At 40.5% G+C, this 22152-nt stretch overlaps 1 protein-coding gene across 1 annotated transcript in view; it reads left to right on the forward strand.

Moving 5' to 3' along the window:
* RAD51B (RAD51 paralog B) overlaps window positions 1-22152 on the forward strand; it is a 1398038-nt gene that overhangs the window by 556830 nt on the left and 819056 nt on the right. Inside the window, exon 8 of the mRNA XM_030213870.1 lies at window positions 15470-15566. Coding sequence (XP_030069730.1) covers window positions 15470-15566 — 97 coding nt within the window. The remainder of the gene's footprint in view (window positions 1-15469; window positions 15567-22152) is intronic.

Raw genomic sequence — 22152 nt, forward strand, 5'->3', positions numbered from 1 at the left:
ATATCAATGACCTCAGCAGTGACTCTTTTCACAAGGGCATAAACCTCATGAGTCACCTGCCTCTTCATCGGTCAGAGACACTATGCTAGCAGACTATATTTAAACCTTCTTTAATTAATACTCTTATTAGACATGAATTAAAATGTAATCCACTACTTAGCTGTTTTGTAGTAGATCCAAGATCCACTGTCTACACGGACCATGTTTCGCAGGTTACTGAGCCCAAGCTGCATCAGGGTACGGATCTATTTACTACATGCCGACCACTATCTTCAAAAATTACTACAAAAAATTAATTAATTAAAAGAAGGTTTAAATATAGCCTGCTAGCACAGTGTCTCTGACTGATGAAGAGCAGGTGAGTCATGAGCTGTATGCCCATGTGAAAAGAGTCAAATTAAAGGTAAGGCATATATTTGTGCCTTTATATTGTGATAAAGTCACATCCAGGATAGTTGGGTTAAGGCAGTGTCAGTTTGAAATACAAGTCCCAGAAGGCATTGCAGGCAAGGAGCCAGGGGGTGAGATGAGGAACCTGGACTGCACTCCTAGCTGCAATAGGGGAAGACATGGGTGTAAGCTGGCAGGATGTGTAGATTGGCTGCCACTAGGGGGAAAAAGAGATAGGAAACCCTGTGTGCAGGAGCTCATCATTAGTCTAATGCTTAACTCAGCTGGTATGGGTATGGGGGAAGCTAATGGAAGGAGAATGATTGGTTGTGAGCGCAGAAGCCAGGGACTGATTAGGCAGGTGGAAAGGAATCCCAGGGAAGAGAGAAGCAGTTGTAGGCTGAAAACCCTTGGGTGTGAGGAAGTCCCAAAAGTATTTGCAGGCTGAAAATCCTTGGGTAAGGGCGGTCCCTAAAGTATTGAATTTACCAGTGAAGCTGATGCAGGGTGAAATCCCTTGGGTTTGAGGAGTCCCTAAAGTATTGAACTCTCCTGAAGGTAGAAACTGCTGCTTTGTGATTTAACTGTGATGATGAACTGAAGGAACTGCTTCTATTTGGAGTTGAACTATTGTTATTGTGCACTGGATAAAGAGCCCAGACTGGAGCTTGTATTGAATCCTGGTATGTGCTGATAGCCTACTGCTTAAAGGGGACTTTCAGGTGGCTTATATGTGCTTAAGATTGAAAGTGAATGCTGCTGTTGGAGCTGTGTATCAGGTCTACTACAAACTTGCATGGAATAAAGTCCTTAAGATTGAAGTTGCTGGTGGACATTTATTTCTTGACTGTAGATTGTTCTATCCTTGGCAGAGGTACCTGGTTTCTCTCTCTCTCTCTCTCTCTATATATCTATATCTATATCTATATCTATATCTATCTATATATCTATATCTATATATATATCTATCTATATCTATCTATATATATATATATATATATATATATATATATATATATATATATATATATATATATATATATATATATAAAGTATAAGACAGCACTAGTCTGAGGTACTGGTTTTTTATAAAATATTCCATCTGGAAATAATTTCTTAACTATGTTAAGAAATCTGCTAATGTAAAGTAACCACTTTTCTTCAATGCAAAAGTTTAGAGACCAGCAATCCCTATTACTCTTTTCCATGTGAAACTGAGGGTTAGGAAGTGAAAAGAGTGATATCCAGGTGGCTTCTTAGTGCATTAACGATCTTACCAGAGTTCCACTTGATTGATCCAATTTGGTGTGATTTCTTAGAACTGTGGAGTATTGTACAGTAATTCAACTGGGAAGAAAACGTGTAATGCAAAACCTCTAAATGACTGTTCTTTGTCATGGGATATGCCATTAGAGACTGAAAACTTAAATATTTGCACAGGAATGTGCAAAGCAGCTGTCACTTGACAAATAAGGTAGCAGGATAGACAATAGCATTCTTCCATGAAAAGAGTTTTTTGCTCATAGAAAAGCCCCAAGGTTCTAAAATGATTATTTAAAAATGGATGAAGACAATGTCTACTGTTAAGGTATAGTCTTCCCAGCTGGACAGACTCTACTGTCAGGAAATTTACCTGTTCAGTTTGTTTGGAAGCCACAAATTCCATCCTAGAATATCCAGTTGCTGGTCATTTTAGTTGAGATATAAATGATAGCCATTACTGCTTTTTTCAAAATTTACTAGCTGTTGATTTTGAAATATAAAAAGTATACACGGAGAGATGTCAAAGTTCATTTTGTCTCTGTTCAAGAACATTAACTCAAGTGAACTACAGTAAGATTTTTGTCATTTATGAAATCCTATATCAAATAGGTTTTTCAAACACAGATATAAATTTCCGTAAGTCTTTTTATGCATAATAGAAATACAGAAAGTGCAGGCTCTCTGGGGTGAATATTATACTGCAAATTTCTTTACGCCAGTGTGATGCATGGAAATAGTGGTTCTCAACCCAATCCTCAGGATACCCACAATGAGTATGCATGAGAGAGCTTTGTATACACTGGCTCCATTGTATGCAATTGTGGATATCCTGATAAATCTAACTGGCTTGGTGTGTCCTGAGGACCAGGGTAAACCTACTGACCAGTTTCTAGCATCTCTTTTCTGGCAAATGTTTATAGAACACAATTCTGGAAAAAATGATAGAGACTATTGTAGAGAACAAAAAGGGTTCCTTTTACTAAGCTGTGGTATAAAGTGGCCTTAGCACACCTCTATGTGTTTTTTTTTCTCTCACATGCTAAGGCCATTTTTACTGCAGCAGTAAAATAGACAGTTTTCCATTTTTTTTGCGTTAATGGCCATTCGCTAATGTCGCCATTAGTGCTTGGCCATTCCAAAAAAGTACATTGTTAGCACACACTGACACCAGAATGGCCATGCCACATATCTCTAAGGTTCACTGGGAGTCAACACATTCATGTACTTTTTTCTTTTGGTTGGCTTCTGTCCTTTGGAATAATTTTCCAAAAGTAATATGTGCAGAAATGAATTTAAAAGCACTCAAAAAGCTATTAAAGACTCACTTATTTACATTATTTATTTATTTGTAACATTTGTATCCCACATTTTCCTACCCACTAGCAGGCTCAATGTGGCTTACATATTACCGTAAAGGCGATCGCCAAGTCTGGTGGGGGTAAACAAATATGATTTCAAGTAAGGGTCAGGTAAGGGGAGGGTATTAAGGTACAATAAGGGTCAAAGATAGTAAGGAACATATAATGTCCAATACAATCTAAGGTTTTGTTTTGTTGCAGAGTTGAAGCATCTAAGTTGGGTGGTTGAGTAGGCCTTGCAGAACAGGTAGGTCTTTAATGATCTTCTGAAGTTTAGATGGTCATTAGCTTTCAATATTCAGTCTGAGGGGGAGCAAAAGATATACTTATGGATATGGAAACATGTTGTAGTAAAAAACTTGTTTTGTTTTAGTTTGTGTATTTCTTTATAGGTTTTTCCTTTCTTTTCTCCCTATCTGGAATGAATGTGTTAGGTCTGTCTGATCATGGCTATGGAGTTCCTTTATGAAAGTGTCTGTAATTTTATTGTAAACTGCCTAGATCTGTATAGACCAAGTAATATATCAAATTTTTAATAAACTGTAAACTATTTTGTAGACGGTAACGGTTTATGCGGTAAATCTGTGCTAATCAGAGCATGGTAATGTAGCTGTGCTTAGCACAGAAATGTCCACTGTCTGCCCCCAGGCATGTGCCATCCTTGCAAAAATATAAAATATTTTTAGCTTGCGGTTTGCATGTACCAATTAGGCATTTACTGTTGGATGTATCAGCGCATCCCATAGTACACCATTTTAAGCTGTGGTAAATGCGTGCTACGACTTACCACATCTTAATAAAAGGACCCCCAAATCATTGAACAAATACATAAGCATGGATTTATCCAAGGTAAATCTTGCCTCACCAATCTGCTACATGCTTTGAAGGGGTGAATAAATATGTGGACAAAGGTATATCTGGATTTTCATGAAGCATTTGACAAAGTACCTCATGAAGGACTCCTGAGGAAATTCTTGAGGATTTGAGGCAGTATCCTATTCTGGATTAAGAACTTGTTTAAAAATAAAAACAGAGAATAGGGTTAAATGTTCAATGGTTCATAAAATCGTCTACGGAGATGCCCCCGGGATACATGACAGACCTCATAGACCTACCAACCAGAAACACATCAAGATCAACACGAACATACCTAAATCTCCACCACCCAAGCTGCAAAGGACTCAAATACAAATCAACCTATGCATCCAACTTTTCTTATATAAGCACACAACTATGGAACGCATTACCAAGCACCGTGAAAATAACAAACTACTACTTAACATTTCTAGAGCGCTACTAGGGTTACGCAGCGCTGTACAGTTTAACAATGAAGGACAGTCCAACCACTTAAACTTCCGGAAATTTACTAAAAACTAACCTGTTCAAAAAGGCATACCCAAAATCATACAACTTAAATACCTTAACCGTGCAACACAACAAAACCAAAGCTCGTACTGGACATAACTTAACTCTTCCTCCTTACGATTCCCTAATGTGTCTGTCACACATGAACTGTACTCTACCACAACATCAGTCTGTATTTGTTCAGACTGGTATTGGCGATCGCCTTTACGGTACTATGTATGCCACATTGAGCCTGCAAATAGGTGGGAAAATGTGGGATACAAATGTCACAAATAAATAAATATTCCCAATGGAGAAAGGTAAATAGTGGGGTTCCCCAGGGATCTGTGCTGGGACTACTGCTTTTTAAATTATTTATAAATGATCTGGAAATAGTAATAATGAGTGAGGTTATCAAATTTGCCGATGAACAAATTTGTTTAAAGTTGCTAAATCACAAGAGGATTGTGAAAAAGTGCAAGAGGACCTTACGAGACTGGACATCCAGATGTCAGATAACATTTAGGGCCCCTTGTACCATGCTGCCCAGAAAGTTATGCATGTAAATTCTAATTAAAGCCAATTAGTACTGCTAATTGGTTAAGTACCAATTATCGGCGCTAATTGGCTTGTTAATCAAGTTGTGTGTGCAATTTGGCCATGCAGCCAAATTAGCACACACAACTTAAGGCGCCATAAATAGAATTTGGGGGTCAATGTGTAATTAAACTCTGGAATTCATTGCCAGAGACTATGGTACCAGCAGTTAGCTTAGCAGGGTTTTAAAAAAAAAGGTTTGGGCAAGACCCCCCTCCCCCAGTTTATTCCTGGGATAAGCAGCATAAAATCTGTTTTACTCTTTTGGGATCTTGGCCACTGTTGGAAACAGAATACTGGCTTGATGGACCTTCAGTATGTACCAGTAATTTGTGCTTATTAGAGGAATAAAATGATTAATGCAAGTACAAAATAAGAGGCTAAATATATTATTCTGTGTCTTCACCCATGATGAGCTCTATCCCGTTTCTTCCCCTTTAGCAATGGAAACGTTTCTGGAAAAACTTGCGTTTATCAACTCTGTTGATTAAAAATAATAGTATCCTAAACTATAGAAATGCTATGGAGATGCTCCATGAAGCTCAAAAAATTAAAATAAACCAATTTTATATGGTATATTAAACATTGCCTCTTTTATGGCACATTTTTTTGTTACAGAGCTCATTACAATTTGCAAGAGATTCATTATCTTTTTGAACTTGAAAAGTCTTTGTTCTTTTTCACTTTTCTACCTATAATTGTAGTTCCTTCTCTCCAATATTTTTATTTACCTTTTCTATTTCTGTACTCTTGAATTAGAATTCTATAAACCACTCAGAAGGCTGCCCAAAGAACAGCATAACAAATGCCAAGTAAACTTGGCAGGAATAGAATAAGATTCCTTGATCTTGAACAAAACCATAATTTGTGCCAGAGAAAGCTGAAAACTTGGCTTTTTACAGGAGGATCATGGCTGTTCATGACATAGAATTTTGACTACTGTTTTGATTTGATATTTTTAGTACACGGTGCCTGGAAAAATGTGACCCTTACATAGTTTCAAAATACTTTGCAATTGTTTAAACACTTAGTATAACCTTTGAAAATACATTAGTCCAACCTTTATTAGGAACCTCCCTTAGCAAATACTTTGTGCCGTATGCCTTATTTTGTCAAAAAACTTTAATTGCAACTTTATCATCTTTGCTGAACACCATTTTGTTAAAATGAATCTTAATGGTCACTTCCTGAATGATGTCATTTTGAAAGCAGTGATCATTCAGTTTTTACTGCATCTTGCAGTAACACCTGTAATATTAGTAAAAACTTTTTGTGGGGGGCGGGGGGTTATTTGGATAAATGTTAGGGGTCCTGTTTTTTCCACACACCATGTATTAGTAAAATGTTTGAAAAATATAATGTAAAACGTTTCTTGTGATCCTGTTTTGTAACCTGCCTTGAACACCTGTGGGATAAAAGCGGGATATAAATGCCACAACAGAACCAGCCTTCTCAGCCACATCTAACCAGCAATGATTTTGTCACATATTATTCCAGCAAGATTAAAGGTCTTCATCAGGACCTACAGGTAGTTCCATTGAGCTTCCCACTAGATAGCGAAGAGAACATTCTGTCCTCTCCCTCTCCATCATGCATAGCCTTCTGGGACTCATTCAACCAGGTAACAGAGGAGGCTCTCGGGGGGGGGGGAACGGGACCTTGAAAGGCCTATGGCCGACACCCTGCCCAGCAAAGATAGTACAACTAGCAGGCAACGGCCTCTTTGAAAAGGTCACTAAAATTGGTAACTGCTCTCTTGTGGAAGGGCAGCTGCCAAAGACACCAAAGAGGACTGTGGGTCACCTCTTACTGAAAAAGAAATCCTTTGACCAGAACAAGACTGAAAACTACTGACCAGTTTCTAACAACCCTTTCCTTGCAAATTTATAGAACAGACAAAGCTGCATTCAACTCAGTGACTGGCTAAATGAAAGAAACTGGCTAGACCCATATCAGTCTGGTTTCAGATCTGAGACCATTTTTGTATCCCTGCTTGACTATCTCCACAGAAAGGGTGACAGGGGATCCACCTCAGTACTAGTGCTGCTGCATTTCTCAGCAACCTTCAATACTGTGGATCATAATATCATACTTGTACAGCTATCAGTGACACAGTATCTTCAGACAACAAGCAGTTCTGTTTAGCAACAGCACTTCACTTTTGGCACTGAACTGTGGGGTAACACAGAGATCCATATTATCTCCTATCTTATTTAATATCTACTTCATGCCTTTAGCTGAGCTGCTTCAGTTCAGGGTCACAAACTTCTATATTATGCTGATGCTTTTTAACTACTTCTACCAGTTGCACCCAGTGGCGTAGCCAAGGGTGGGCCTGGATGGGCCCAGGCCCACCCACTTTGGGCTCAGGCCCACCCAGTAGCAGCACACCTATGATGTGGCTGGCAGGGATCCTCACACCCCACCAGCCGAAAACTCCCACCAACTGTCCTCCTGCATACCTTGTAAATAGCAGATGTTCGCCTGCAGCGAGCAGCGACTGATACATACTATTCGCACCAGCCCCACAGCCTTCCCTCTGATGTATTCCCACCTATGCGGAAACAGGAAGCGGCATCAGAGGGAAGGCTGAGGGGCCAACATGAGAAGTGTGTATTAGTTGCTGCATGCGAGGGAGGGAGGATGTTTGAGAGACCAAATGGTATGCAAGCAAGAGAGGGAGAGACCAAATCACGTGGGACAGGGCAAAGTTCTTCTGCCCACCCATCCTGGGCCCAGGCCCACCCAAAATTGGGTGTCTGGCTACGCCGCTGGTTGCACCAGATCTACTTACAGCATTGATGAAATTGGCTGCCTGTTTAACAGCAGCTCAGGAATAGGCACAAAACAACAAACTGTGCCTCAACCCAAGTAAAAGAAAGAGAATCTGTGGGTTCCAAACACAAGTGGACAGTTACCTGATTTCCAAATACTCCCCTAAAATCAAAGGTCAGGAATCTTTGGATACTGCTGGGCTCATCACTTACGTTGATCCCACAAATTTAAACAACGTTTAAAAATTGTTTCTATCGCTTGCGCAAACTTAAATCTCTCTGCTTATATTGAAAAGATGAGTTTGACCACAGTGGCCTATGCTGTGATAAAATATCCTGAATGGACTACTGCGCATTTGAGTTTGACCACAGTGGCCTATGCTGTGATAAAATATCCTGAATGGACTACTGCGCATTGTTCAAACCAAAGAGACCTTGCACCAGCTCCAATTAATTGAGAATGCTGAAGCATGACTGATAGAGGGCTGCAAGCGGCATGACCATATCACACTTTTCCTGCAAAAACTGCATTGGGTACTAGTACCTCACAGGTTCAAATATAAAACTATCTTTGGCTCATTTTTTCTGAGGACCCTGAAAATCAGAGTATCTAAAGAACAGGTTGGTCCTCTCAAAAAACATCACCATCTGTACCCTCTTCAAAAGAAATTTGCACACTTAATACCCACCAGCAAGCCTTCTCAGGAAAAGCCTCCACATACTGTAACTCTCTCAGAGGGGCTATGTCTACTCAAGACTACATTTACTTAAAGACAGGTGAAAGCTTGGCTCTTCTCCCAAGCTTTTAGCCTTTGATACACTTGACGACTGACTATCCACTCACTCCGCATCCGGACTAGTCTGCTGCACACTCTAAAACCAATTCCTCATCCCTTATTCACTAGTGCATATAATTTGCCTTCAATTTAGCCATCCATCTATTTATCCCAATGAGTTTGTCCTACTTACCTTAAATGTCTTTATGTCGCAGCTCTACTTATCCTCTTTGCTAATCTATTAAGATGTGTCATTGTATCAAAATTGACATTATGAGTATCATATCTATGTTATCTGAAAGCTCCAATGTGTGCATCATTTCTACTGTGCAGATTTTGTGTTTCTTATCTGTTATTTTTATTTTAAAATTTCATATAACATTCAAGCATACACTTGTAAAAAGAAAACCCACTTAGAGGAATATTCTAATGATGTGCCTACCAAGGTGTTTCATTTGTGCTGACATCACGTTATATCAAGGGTTCTCAATCCAGTCCTTGGGACACAGCCAGTTGGGTTTTCAGAAAACCCACAACGAATATGCATGAAATAGATTTGCATACAATAGTGGCATGCAAATGAATACATATATCATGCATATTCATTGTGGACATCCTGAAAACCTGACTGGCTGAGTGTGTCCCAAGGATTCTGTGTTATATGAATGTTCTTTCCATATTGCCTATTATGATTTATCATTTGTACTCTGCTGATTTGTATCATATTTTTATTATATGATAGTTCTGCTGTGCTGTTTAATTGTGTGTATTTCTGATATTCTATCATCTTACTCCTAATTCTAGGATTCAATTTGCCTTCTCCAAGTTTAGTTCATTTATTGTATTATAAATGCTTATGTTTGATCATTTCACTGTTGTTGTTAATAAAATAGTAAGTTTTATGGCAAGTTGTACCTGCAGTATACCACCTTGGATAAATCTGATCATAAAGGCGGTTTATAAATCCCAGCCAAAAATTTGTTTACATTATTTTAAATTACACTTCTGGTTTTACCAAGGGAAATGTGGGTTCTTTAAATGACACTGCTGCACCACTGTAAAGGTAATTGCATTATATAAATCTCTAGAGATCACGTGCTGGTGCTCGCTGCCTAACTAAATGATACCAGGGCCACTATGGCCATAGCCACAACCACACACCTGTCAGTGGTTGTTGTGACTTTGTCAAGGCTGTATGCTAAATGATATTTTCTCTTTTGTGTTTTCCAGACTAACCTAGATCCAAATACCACCCTCATCCTAGGGCATCCTCTTTCCTGGCCTTTAGTGGGGGGAGGAGGAGTTTGTTCTGTGTCTTGAGCTGTTGCTTAATGTCTCATGGATAACCAAGAGGCATAGTAGAGTTTGCAAGACCAGCTTTAGTGGGTCCTAGACAGTATCCCAAAACATTTTTCATAGCAAGTCTTTTTACATCCATTATGGTGACTTTTGTCTTTGCTTGCAGATTGCTTTTATGTGGCATTTCTGTCTGACTTGATGGTGCAGTAGGCAGCGTGTAATATTTTTTTGTGTGCCACAGTTAACGTCATACCAGTTGCCTGATTCTCAGTCCTTTCTGTCTGAATTGTCATTTCCATTCTGTATTATGGGCACAGTTCCATGTAAAGTTCAGAGGGAAATAATTATGCCTTTGTGCAACATAAGTATGGTTCCTCCAATGCTGATAACCTGACCTGTATTTTGTTACCTTGTCTTTCTGCTGTCATCCACAGCTTTTAGCTTTTCGGACTCAGTCTATGTTCAGACATGTATCAATAGAATATACAGCAGCCTCATTAAGTCCCCTATTCTAGGTTCTGTAGGAACAGATGCCTGCATGCCCAGAGGTTTGCTGTGGAATGTAAAGAATGACCCTTTTGAAGATGGACCTGTTTTATTGCTTAACATCTTGCCTCCTGGGTTTTGTTGCCTTTTATTCTCTTTGAGCCCACTTTAAGATTCTGGTACTATCACTCTAGGACCTGCCAGGAGGAAAAGAGAAGACCCCATGGAAAGGAGAAAAGGTTTTATATGAAGAGACAAAGAAAGGGATCCAGAAATTTCTCCATTGCATCTACATCCCAGGGAGAAGCAACTGAAATAATTTTTCAGTTTTCTGTCATAATTATCAGTATTTTGGTGTAAATCTAATAATGCCAGGTGCCCTTTTGTAGTTATAGTTGTTTGTGAGAGTTATTGCTGGATATGAGGGCAAAAGTAAGTATTAGGCCAATATTAAAAGGTCATTTGTGGCTGAATTTAGGATCCTAAGTTAGCTGCCTATTTTCAAGCCAATCCTACACACCTAAGTTTTGGGCCAGAAACAGGTGACTAATTTTAGCTTTAGATAACTGAAATTGAGGGATAGCTTCTACATTTAGGTATCTTAGGGGATCTTTTACAAAGGTGTGATAGCATTTTTAGTGTACGCTAAAAGTAAGCATGCGCTAAGTGCTAGAGACGCCCATATATTCTAATGGGAGTCTCTAGCGTTTAGCGCACGCTAAAAATGCTACTGCACCTTTGTAAAAGGCCCACTAAGGTAGCACTGGAAACTAATGCTGAAGGACTGCATTTATTCTCTGTCTGGTTTTGCCCCTACCCCAGCCCCCTCTTTAGTTGCCTAGTAAAAATAGGCATCTAAATTTGGCGGTCAATCAGTGGGTTCGCGAGGGCAGCTGACACCCGGGGCAACCCCCCCCCCCCCCCAAGAACATACCTGGAAGGCGGTGAGGGGCGGGCGGGAGAGCCAATCTGCCGAGTGCATGCCGCTGGGGGGTGTCGGCGCCTCACTGGTTCCCTGCTCTCTCTGCCCCGGAACAGGAAGTAACCTGTTCCGAGGCAGAGAGAGCAAGGAACCAGCAAGGCGCTGACACCCCCTAGCGGCGTGCACCCGGGGCGGACCGCCCCACTGCCCCCCCTTCCTACGCCACTGTGGTCAATGATGGAGAATGTTTTTCGGGATGATTTTTGGTATATGCGCACACAGTGTGTGTACTGCTAATATGTGTATGAGAGGGATCATATAAGAACGAGTGTGACTTCATGCTGCTTGCGCCCTGACCTGAGCTGCTGCCTAAGGAACATCTATTTCTATCTCAGAGAAGTTGATGCTTCCTTTCTTTTTTGGTATATGCCATCATCTTTGTTTTAAATACCTTTTTACTTAATCAGTCAAGCGTAGGTTATAGTATGCAGAAATACAAAAAGAGAAACTCATCCAAAAAGTGGAATAAATCTGCATTTGTAAATTTTTCTCACAAAAACGTCCAAATTGGTATTGTCAAAACCAATTTTTAGATGTTTTTCTATGAAGTCCATCAGAAGTGCATTCAAACCACAAGGGGGCATATCAGGGGCGTGTTAAAGATGGGATCTGGGCATTCCTAACACTTGGACGTTTTTCAGCCATAATGGAACAAAACAAAACCGTCCAGGACTAAAACTTAAATGTTTTGAGCTAGACCTGTTTTTAGAACGAATAAGGTACAAAAGGGTGCCTTAAATGACCAGATGACCACTGGAGGAAATCAGGGGTGACTGCCCAATACCCCCCCCCCCAGTGGTCACTGACCCCCCTCCCACCCCCCACAAATGTGAATACAAATATGATTTAGCAGCCTCTATGACAGCCTCAGATGTTAGAGCAAGAACTATTAGAGCAGCAATCTGGTCCCTGGAGTAGTGTAGTGGTCAGTGCAGTGCACCATGGCTTGGGGAACTCTGGTCCCTATTTCCCTCTACCTGTCACATTTGTGGTAGAAACTGTGAGCCCTCCAAAATTCACCATAAACCCACTGTACCCACATATAGGTGCCCCCGTCACCCATAAGGACTATTGTGTTCCAATGTGGGCAGTGGGTTTTGGGGGGCTCAGCAAACAAGATAAGGGAGCAATGGTGGGATGTGTACCTGGGAGCATGTTTTTGAAGTCCACTAGGGTGCCCCATTTATCTCCTGGGATGTCTGGGAGACCAGTCTACTAAAAATGCTGGCCCCTCCTACATCCCAATGGCTTGATTTTCTACATTTTTCACTTGGACGTTTTTTTTTTTTTTTTTTTAAAGGACCAAAAAAACAAAACGTACAGCTGAATGCCAGACTGAAGGCTTAAGGCCCAAGAAGTCCTGTCTCTAACCAGTAAAAAAGAACAGAAAGTTACAGGGTTGAAAAGCTGTCTGGAAAATAAGGCAGAGAATGTTACCATCTGCAGGAGCATTTAACCCTTATGAAGTCCTCCACTGAGTCGCACAGAAGCAGGCAGGTGAACTTATGGAGGCAAAAGAGCTCACCCAGGCTTTTGAGGAACAATGTGAGAGTGCCTTAGTTGAAGTCAGCCATTCACATGACCAACTCAGGCAGTAGAACCTCCTCATGAAAGAGCTGCATGGGAGAAAATTGTTTGTAAAGGAGAGAAAAAAGACGCAATCTGTTGCTTACAGGAACTGCAAGGCCAGTTGTAAAAGAGTATTCCAGCCGACTACTTTGAGGAGATGAAGAGTTTGCTGACCAAGAAGATTAGGGAGAAAGTTAAACAACTAGAAGCCATGGATGAGGAGTGGTTGCAGCAACAAGAACAAAAAGTCAAGGATCATGTTGACTTGCTGACAGGCCAGACCCAGGGCTGTCAGACCCAAGCAGAGGTAGCAAAAATTGAAGCACAGCAACTGCAGCAAGAGTTATGCTGAGTTGCAGGAAAAGCTGACTGAAAAGGTGAGGTCACCAGCAGCTGCAAACAAAGGTCCAAGCATTTTAGAGCCTGAATACAGTGCTCTAGAGGCAAGAGTAGGAGATATGTCTCCAGGAGGAGGGAGCCTGCAAGACAGAGACAGTAACCCAACAAAAATATTACCTAACTGATGGAGGAAAACAAATTGTTAACCCATAGGTTTGCAGAGCTACAGTATCAGATCAACACTGAGTTTGTCAGTGTCCTGGAGCACTGAGAGGAAGTGGCAGTACTAAACGGTGCTATATGGATACTGCAAGACTAGCTGGCACAGAGATAGTCCCAGCTGGCCCAGATGGAAGTGTCCAGGAGTGAAACCTTAAAGGAACTGGAGGATTTGGCTACCCAACTCAAGAAGAAGTTTCAAGCAAAGGTTACTCTAGTGAAACTTAAGCGTATACTGGAGACTCAGCTGAAAGCAGTCAGGGGAAGACATAAAGGGAAGCAACAGGTACAAGTTGCTCAAGTCCAGACACTAACATGAGAGCTGTCTAAGAAAATTCAGGAGCCAAGAAGGGCCTGGCAGAGGCTTCACAGATTGCTAGCCGAGAGTTTGAATTGATTCAGGAGTGACAGGGGCCAGAGACAAGGATTAAACATCAGAGTTCTCTAGTCCAACTAATTAATGGAGTTGTTTAGTGGAGAAATAAGAGTGTGCCAAGTGTGAGGCTGGAACCAGAAGTGCCATACTGGATAGAGAGTGGCCTGCTCAGTACTGAGGAAAAGGCCTGGTCTGGTATCTGAGTTCTGGAGAACAGTTACTAAGAATGTTGATGTGTTCAGTGACTTGCTTCAGAGATATGATGAAGCTATGCTGAAGCAGTTCAGTGTAGTTCTCAGAAGTTGGGCAACCTATGAGATTTATGTTGGAAGCTCACCCTGAGCCTAGTGACCAGGGTGCAGTCACTGTGGGTGAAGCTTCCAAGAAGCTCATAACAATAGGTTGTGATAGTGGTGTTTTGCTAGAGCAGTATGAAGGCTCTCAACCAGGGCTGAGTAGCCCAGAAGAGGGCACCAGAGAAGGCAAAAAAGATGAGGATAACGAAGTAGGAAGTGGTACACAGACTGTGCAGTCAGATTCCCAGAAAATGCTTCAACTCCATGTGGAAGATAGCTTGAGACCAGAGAGTCCTTTGATTGAACGGTGGCTTTCAGCTGTGGACCTAGACCCTAAGACAGATGAAGAAGGTCTGCTCACAGAATACTATAGAGAAGAAACTGAAAACCTCTTAGTAACTGGGTCCTGCTCCTCCTGTGGTCATTGTTGTGCTGTCTCTTGGTTCCTAGGCCTTTGACCTTCTACTGCCCCATTACCAGACTCCTGATATTCTTTCCATATGGGGAGGGTTTCCATCACCGGGGGTTTGTAGCTTTACTAGGTCTGCAACTTTCCAGGTGTGATTACTGATTTTAGCGCATCATGATTTCAGCTCTTATTGATTCTAGCCCCTGGCCAGTTGTATAGCTTTCTGCAAATGAAAGAGAACCTGTTTTCTCAACCACAGAGCTGAGATCCATCTCCTTGCTGCCTGGTTTTTCTTCCCTGCATGAAATCCGGCTGCCTAGATTTTCAACTATACATTTATAATTCGGGTGGGAGGGGGAAACAGAATACAAATAAGTGAATGTTCCCCTCCCCATCCTCTCCCCCTGTTTGGGAGGGTGGAGAGTATTATTTTGCTGAAATGAGCTTCAACCACAAAATGGCAAGATTTCTGATAATCAGACTTTAGTAAATAGGCCCCATAGTTGTTTTTTCTTTACTTTTTATGTTTGTGAGTCTTAGTCAAGGAAAGATTTATTTCTTTGTAATTTAAAAACAGTATCTCTATATAGAGCGATTATAAAAGAAAAACTATCAGTGCTTTGAAATGACATTGATATGAATTAGTCAAATGTGTATATGCATGAATAGCAATGCAAAAATATTGATTTACTCAGCTTCCTATAACTGGTCCTGTATTTTGCTTGCTTGAGAATTTGCTCTGCTATTCAATAGGATTTGTATACTGATCTCTTTTTGTACTGTGAGGATTGGTACTAAGGAAAAATAGATTGCAAGCCTACCTGACTGCTGTCCATTTTAAGTATCCTATTGACAAGTTAGAAAATGCCACGTTTTGGGACAGAAGGGCTGAAATTGCTGAACCTTGAAGAAGGATTGCAGTGTGCTGCAGGTATCTCCCTTCCGGTATCTCTGTAATTTTTTTTTTGTTTCTTCTCCATGTCTGTTCACAGGTTATCTTGACAAATCAGATTACGACACGGCTGAGCAGAGGCCATGCTCCACAGGTAGACTTGGTGTCTCCAGCTGATGACTTATCCCTGTCTGAAGGTAAAAGACTCCTTAGATCACATTAGGAACTTTACCCTGGCCAAAAAAAAAAGATAATTACAGGTAGTTTGGTTATCAAGGTAAGGGTATAATAGAGCTAGAGCTTAGACAAGTTCCTTATGTCGGTTTTTTTCTGTGTTTCATCTCTGTGTTATGCTTTGTATGGACACTAATAACCTGCCCTTACCTGAAATGACTTACTAAATAGCCTCCATGTAGGTACTATAGAGGGTAAGTCTATAATGAGCATCCTAGTTTTAGGACACCAGGAATGTGTGTAGACAGTGGTATTCTAGTCATTTACACATGTAAGTGGCTAACATCTAGGTGCAGGCATTTACATCAGCTATAGGGATAGTGTAAGTGATTAAGCTTTAATGTATGTATGTTTTCAGCTGCTTGCACTAGTATTCTATAAAGAATAGTAGGTGCCTGTCAAACCTTTTCTTTGTACAATAAGCTTGAAATAGGCACCTGCTTACCATCCTATCCTTGACACCCTGCTATCGAATTACCATTCACATGCTAATTCATATTGTTAATATTAGTTTTGCTTTATTTATTGATTGATTTATTCAGTCATTTATTTGACAAGAGAGACAAGCTTTTTTTTTCTTAAGTACATTTCTGCAGACCACTCAGTGTTGATTGCATTATTATTATATGCTTCACATTTTTAACTGAATTCATAAAGACATATGAGAGACTGGTTGTTCTCTGTCTTTAGCCAGCACACTTATAATGGCAGGCAAGTACTGAATAAAAATAATAAGCAATTGAGGATTTTTATGGTCATTTTCTGAAGTCCCTAGTAATAATAATAATAAAAACTTTATTTCTAACCTGGTGTATTTAGGACAGTCTAAGCGGGGTCCAAAATTCAAACATAATAAAATAATATAATACAACAATAAATAGCAAAAGCAATATTACAAAATCATTCATTTCTCACAAACCTGATTGCAAGTTCAGTAACAGGATATCATGTAGACGTTGTACACCTCGGTGGCAATTTTATAAAGGATTTTTTTGTTTGTATAGGATAATACACAGTAGACATCCCAGACTAGACAACGTGAGAAGTGATGCACAAACAAGAGAAGAATGGTTTAATACTTTGCAGTTAAAATGTAGTACTGGAGTGTAAATTTTAAGGGGCTTCGATGTTAGCTTCAGGCCATAAAACAAAGCATTTTTCTTCTTGAAATAAGCACACAAAACCATAATTCTATCAGTTTGAGACAAAAAAGTCACCAAAAGAGTAGCACGGTGTGTAAACTCATCCTGAAAAGTTTCTCGAAATTTAGTTAAGTCAATTTCAACTTGAGCGTCTAATACATCCATTGCTTCTCCCTCTGGTTTCTGAGTAACTTTTCTTTGGGATTTATAATATAAATTTGATAATTGCAGGAATCGGCAACGGAAAGAACCAACATCTCCTTTAAGTATTTTGAAAGCAATATTTCAGGAGACAACAGATGAGTAACAGGAAAATTAAGAATCCTAAGATTCCTAGCCTTATACATATTCTCAAAAGATTCACATTTATTATGGAGCAAAAACTAAAGATGTTAACCTGAAGTGTTGCCACCTTAGGTTCCATGGTCTAGAGATGTCGAGTACAGTCCAACACTCCAGAATCTAATTGTTGAAATTTTTTAGTTGCCTGCTCTGAATAAACACAAAGTTGAGTAACAGAGTTCTGTAGCCTAGTCTTAACCCTTGATAAAGACTTCCATAACTCAGTCAATGTAATATCCACTGAAGCCTGACAACCCAGAATTTAGAACTGGGCATGAAACAGGAACCAGAACAGTAGCCATGTCTGTTACAAGAGGAGATCCAGCTAAACTGATCCCTGCTTCAGCCGCTCTAGAAGATAAAGCCACCTCCTGGGAAGGTGTATCTTCTGGATGCTCAGAAAAGGAGGATATCAGAAGAGGTGGAGTTACAGGGCTGCCTGGACTAAGATATACTCCTAAAGGTAATAGGGGAATGGAGGCATTGGCGTCCAAAACCTGTTGTATTACTTGTACCAATACATGTTTGTCCATAGGACCTACTACAGTCTTATCTTTGGGAGTTAGCACTGTCTCTTTAAACTTGCATTTCTTCCCCATAATATAAAACAAGAACTGTACTCACAGTCATGAACAAAATGTAGGAACAAGGTTTCCAGCCCAACTATTTTCCTTCCAGCACCGAAGGGGCTCCAAAGGAATGTGCTTCTTAGGTCATGCCCCTTTGGGCCATGCCCCTGTGATTACAATTCTGCAGCTGTGCGCCACAACAAAGAGCATCCCTGTGATGTGGAGTGAGTGGAGGTGAATCAATTTTTCACTCATTCAAAAGTTCAAAGACCAGGGGACAAGGGACACGCAATGAAATTGCATGGAAATACTTTTAAAACAAATAGGAGAGAATATTTTTTCCCTCAAGAATAGTTAAGCTCTGGAACTCGTTGCCGAAGGATGTGGTAATGATGGTTAGCGTATCTGGATTTTATAGTAATCCATTGGTAGGCCATCCTCACCAGGAGACTTCCCCTTTACAAGGTATTGTATAACCCTTTCCACTTCTTGTTGTTTAATAGGGGAGTTTAACTTTTTTAGATCAGCTGCTGCAGCTTCAGGACCCCGAACAAGCTCTGAGGCATATAACTGTTTATAAAAGGAGCAAATTTCCCCCGCGTTGTCTTCATGTGAGACTTTACATTTTCCACGAGGGGCTATGATCTGAGAAATCCAATTGGTATTTTGTTGTTGACAAAGTTGCCAGGCTAATAACTTTCCTACCTTTCTTCCATATTCCAAATAGTTTCTTTGAGTCTTCCTCATCAAATATTCTATCCTGTTAGTTCTAGCTGATTTTTCAAACCCCTCAACTGGTCTCTGGTTAATCTAGATGGGTTTTCTTCATGTCATTTTTGTTGGGAAAAAACTATCTGCTCCAACAGCTTTTTCTCTTCTATCCATGCCACTATTTGAATAAGAAAACCCCACATGTAGTTCTTACCTGTCTCCCAAACTGTCTTCTTTGCCACCTCCCCATTGCCATTTGTGTGTTTGTTGTACCTCTGGATGAGACAACAAGTTCAGATTCATCCTCCATTGATGTTTGTGATCTCTTATTCCCCCAAAGCCTAATATTGAAAGAATTGATATGATCCGCCAGCATCCCAGGCATTTTATTTTCTGTAAAGAAGTAGTCTATCCATAGAATAAGTACTTTCCTGAATAGAAGCTATATTCTTTGGATCTCAGATTAGATATTCTCCAAAGATCTTCCAAGTGAAATTTAACTAAGCAGTTCTTCGGTGCTTTGCTTTTCTTTTCCACCCCCTTACCTATTGTGCATTTCATATCTGTCCCTATAATAAGGTCACCCACAATTTTGTTGTGCAGACAGTTTAGTGTTTTTCTCAAAGAAATTCCCTTACGGCCACTTGGAGCATAAAGGTTAACAAAGGTAAATTCTCACTTATCAGTTCTCCCCATTAGCTTGATGACTCTGCCTTGCTCATCTCCTCATCTATCCACCAGCACTAAGGGTACATATTTCCTGAACATAATAGCAACTCCTCTTTTCTTTGAACCTGCTGAGGAAAACGTGTACCAACCTTTGCACCCCAGAGGGGTAGAACTTTAATTCTTGGAGCAGAGCAATATCTACATGTTGATCTTTCCATTGTTTTAAACCCTTTTTCTTTTAATGGAGTGATTGAGGCCTCCCACATCCAATGTTGCAATTTTAAACTTTCTGCTGCCTATTAATACTCCAAATACTTTCTACATCAAATGAACTTCCTCACCAGCTATCTCCCACCTTGCTATCTGATTCACTCAATCAAACCATTTAACTGCACACAAACCATTCCACCTGGATGTACCCATCTCATCTGATCCACTTGTGTTCCAGTACTATTGTATCCTCTCTCACATAATCATGCCATTGCACACAGACTCTTAAACAGGATGACCATTATCAGTAATGTTATTCATAGCTGTTGGAGCCTCCAGTTCAGAGGCTTCCTCTTCTGAGAAGCAGGCATCTGAAGAGTCCTCCCCTCTAGCCTCTTTTTCTCCAGGAGGGAGTTTGGAGTGTTTTGCTACTCCAAATGGGTCTCCTGGCAGTGAATGCTGGTGTTGATGTGGCAAATACACTCTGGGGTTCTTATCCAGGATACTCTGATCCTGATGGTTCAGATCTGCTCATTATCCTTCTTTGGATCCCAAATTGGGACCCCGCTTTGTTGCCTAGTATAGTCTAGGGACTTTATAAAAGCTTTGATTTCAGTCACATTGTGAAGAAAGCACCATTTTCCATCCACTGTGAGGACTAATGTTGCCGGGCACCAAATGCCCTTGCAGTCCTCTTTCTGCTAGCGCATGTTTATACTTCTATAAATCTCTCCGACATCTCATAGTTTCTGTGCTCAGGTATGAAAAAAATCTGCAGTTCCTGGTTCTCAAATTTGCACACTATCTATTGTCTATCCAATTTTGTTCTACTGCTGGGCACAAAACATATTCTTAAGATGGCTAGTTAACGCTTGTGGGGCTATGCCCAAGTCTGGCTTCTGCCATGGTTCTATATGTGCTCTTTCAGTCTCATAAAAAGGCTGCACAGGTGACCTAGGGAAACACTTTTCCAAAATTTTCTTATAAACAGTATGGCATTACCCCCCTTCGAAGCCCTCAGATTGCCCAAAGGTTCTCAAATTAGACCTCCTACATCTGTTTTTCTGCTCTTCTAGCTTATCATGTAGCAGCTCCAGTTTTTTCAATGCTGTACCTCAATCTCTCTCCTTCTTTTGATTCACTTCCACAACATGGTTTCTGCCCTCTAGCTGCTCCAACCATTCCCCCTTCTCTTTCATTTTTTTCCCCAAAGCCTGCTTACCATGATATCAGCAATTTCTGTATTGGTGGCTCTTCCTTGCAGGACCAGGAGCACAAGGTATGTTCACTGCCATACTCTGCCTCATCTTTCTTGGGAGTAGACACTGCAGGTGATGTACTTCTGATTCGCTTTCGTTCCCCACCATCCCCTGGCTTTGTGGCTTTACTCTCTTACATATCTCTAATTGATGGGGTAGTTTATGGCTTTAGAGTTTGTGGCATTAAAGACCTCATTCACTCTGGTAAATAGTTAAATGGCCATGGTGTGACAATAGCTTGGCTAATCTACTTGTTCTTATGGTTCACACAGTGGAGGGTCAGTGGAGAAGACATAGAGTGAACTTAATTGTGTCTGTGCTGCAACCTTCACTCCCCATATTTAGCTAGAAAGGCCTGTATTACTTTAAATAACTACAAATCTAGCACAGTTGTTACCATATCCAGCCTCCTTGGTACCCATGGCTTTTCTGGATGGTACCTGTTACCACCAAATTCTTTTACTGACTCAGCCAACAAGACACACATATAGCCTGCTGGACAGTCTTGGTTACATGTGCACCTGCATTTCTGCTAGGATTTCCCTGCATTTTCCCTTCAGGGGTAGGATGATCACTGAGGGACCCACCCCACAATAGCCAGGCCCCCTGCAACCAGTCACAGAATCTATGACAAAGCAGAATTGGTGTATAGAGCCTGAGCTCTTTCATTAAAACGTAGGGTCCATGGGTCAATTCTAGCAGACAATGGAAAAGGTGCCGGTACTGAGTACCCCCTCAAAAAAAGCCCTGGTCTTTTTCTAACATTTCTTAGCCTTGGTGGTTTTTGTTTTCCACAAAACAAATCAAAATAAAACAAAACCAATTAACCTGCTTGTTAAATGTTAGTTTCAGTTCAGGACTTGAACTGATCCTTGACTCATTTGGCTTATGGGTCCTTTTACTAAGCTGCGGTAAAATTTGCAGTTATCGCAGCTTAATGCAAGGAAGAAAGACTTTATTTTAGAAGTTCTTTTGTGCTGATTTATCAACTTCCTTTGCATCCCATAAAGAAACAAAGGAAGAAAATAAGTAGAAGTAAATGAACATTTTTGACACTGTTCCATTGAAATCTTAATGTGGTCTCTGTATTTACATAAGGTATCGTATGTGCTCATTGCATTCTTCATCTCTGCTATCTGGCAGCTCAACAATCAACTCTCTTTAATCAGATTCCTTTGCTTTTTATTTAATGCTATTGTAATAGCATCTGGAACTGCAGACTCCCAAATCATACTTGATTTGAAAGTAAGGATCCCCCCCCCCCCCCCCACCAAATAAACAAAAGCATAACCAAGGCCTACTGAGATCCAACAAAGAAAGACTGAAATGTACCTGCCAGCTGCAGGTTTAAATCCTCCTCCTACTGAGATCAAACATAGGTCTCGCAATTGTCCCATAATGAACATAGGTCAGCTATCAGCCACAGTAAACTAGAAGGAATAGGCTACTTTCCTTCTGTAAGCTCAGTTACATTACCTGTTTAAACTGCAAAAACAGAGGTGTTTTTTTACCCCATTTATTTTCACTTAAGCCATGGGGAATGTTGTTTGTGAGGAGGCCCTATTCACTTCAGGCCATGCCACATTCACTTAAAAATGGTAAACATGATGGGATATTAGTCTTGACTTATAAACATCAACCAGACTT

The sequence above is a fragment of the Microcaecilia unicolor genome, chromosome 9 (genome assembly GCF_901765095.1).
Source record: "Microcaecilia unicolor chromosome 9, aMicUni1.1, whole genome shotgun sequence".
Classification (NCBI taxonomy): Eukaryota; Metazoa; Chordata; class Amphibia; order Gymnophiona; family Siphonopidae; genus Microcaecilia; species Microcaecilia unicolor.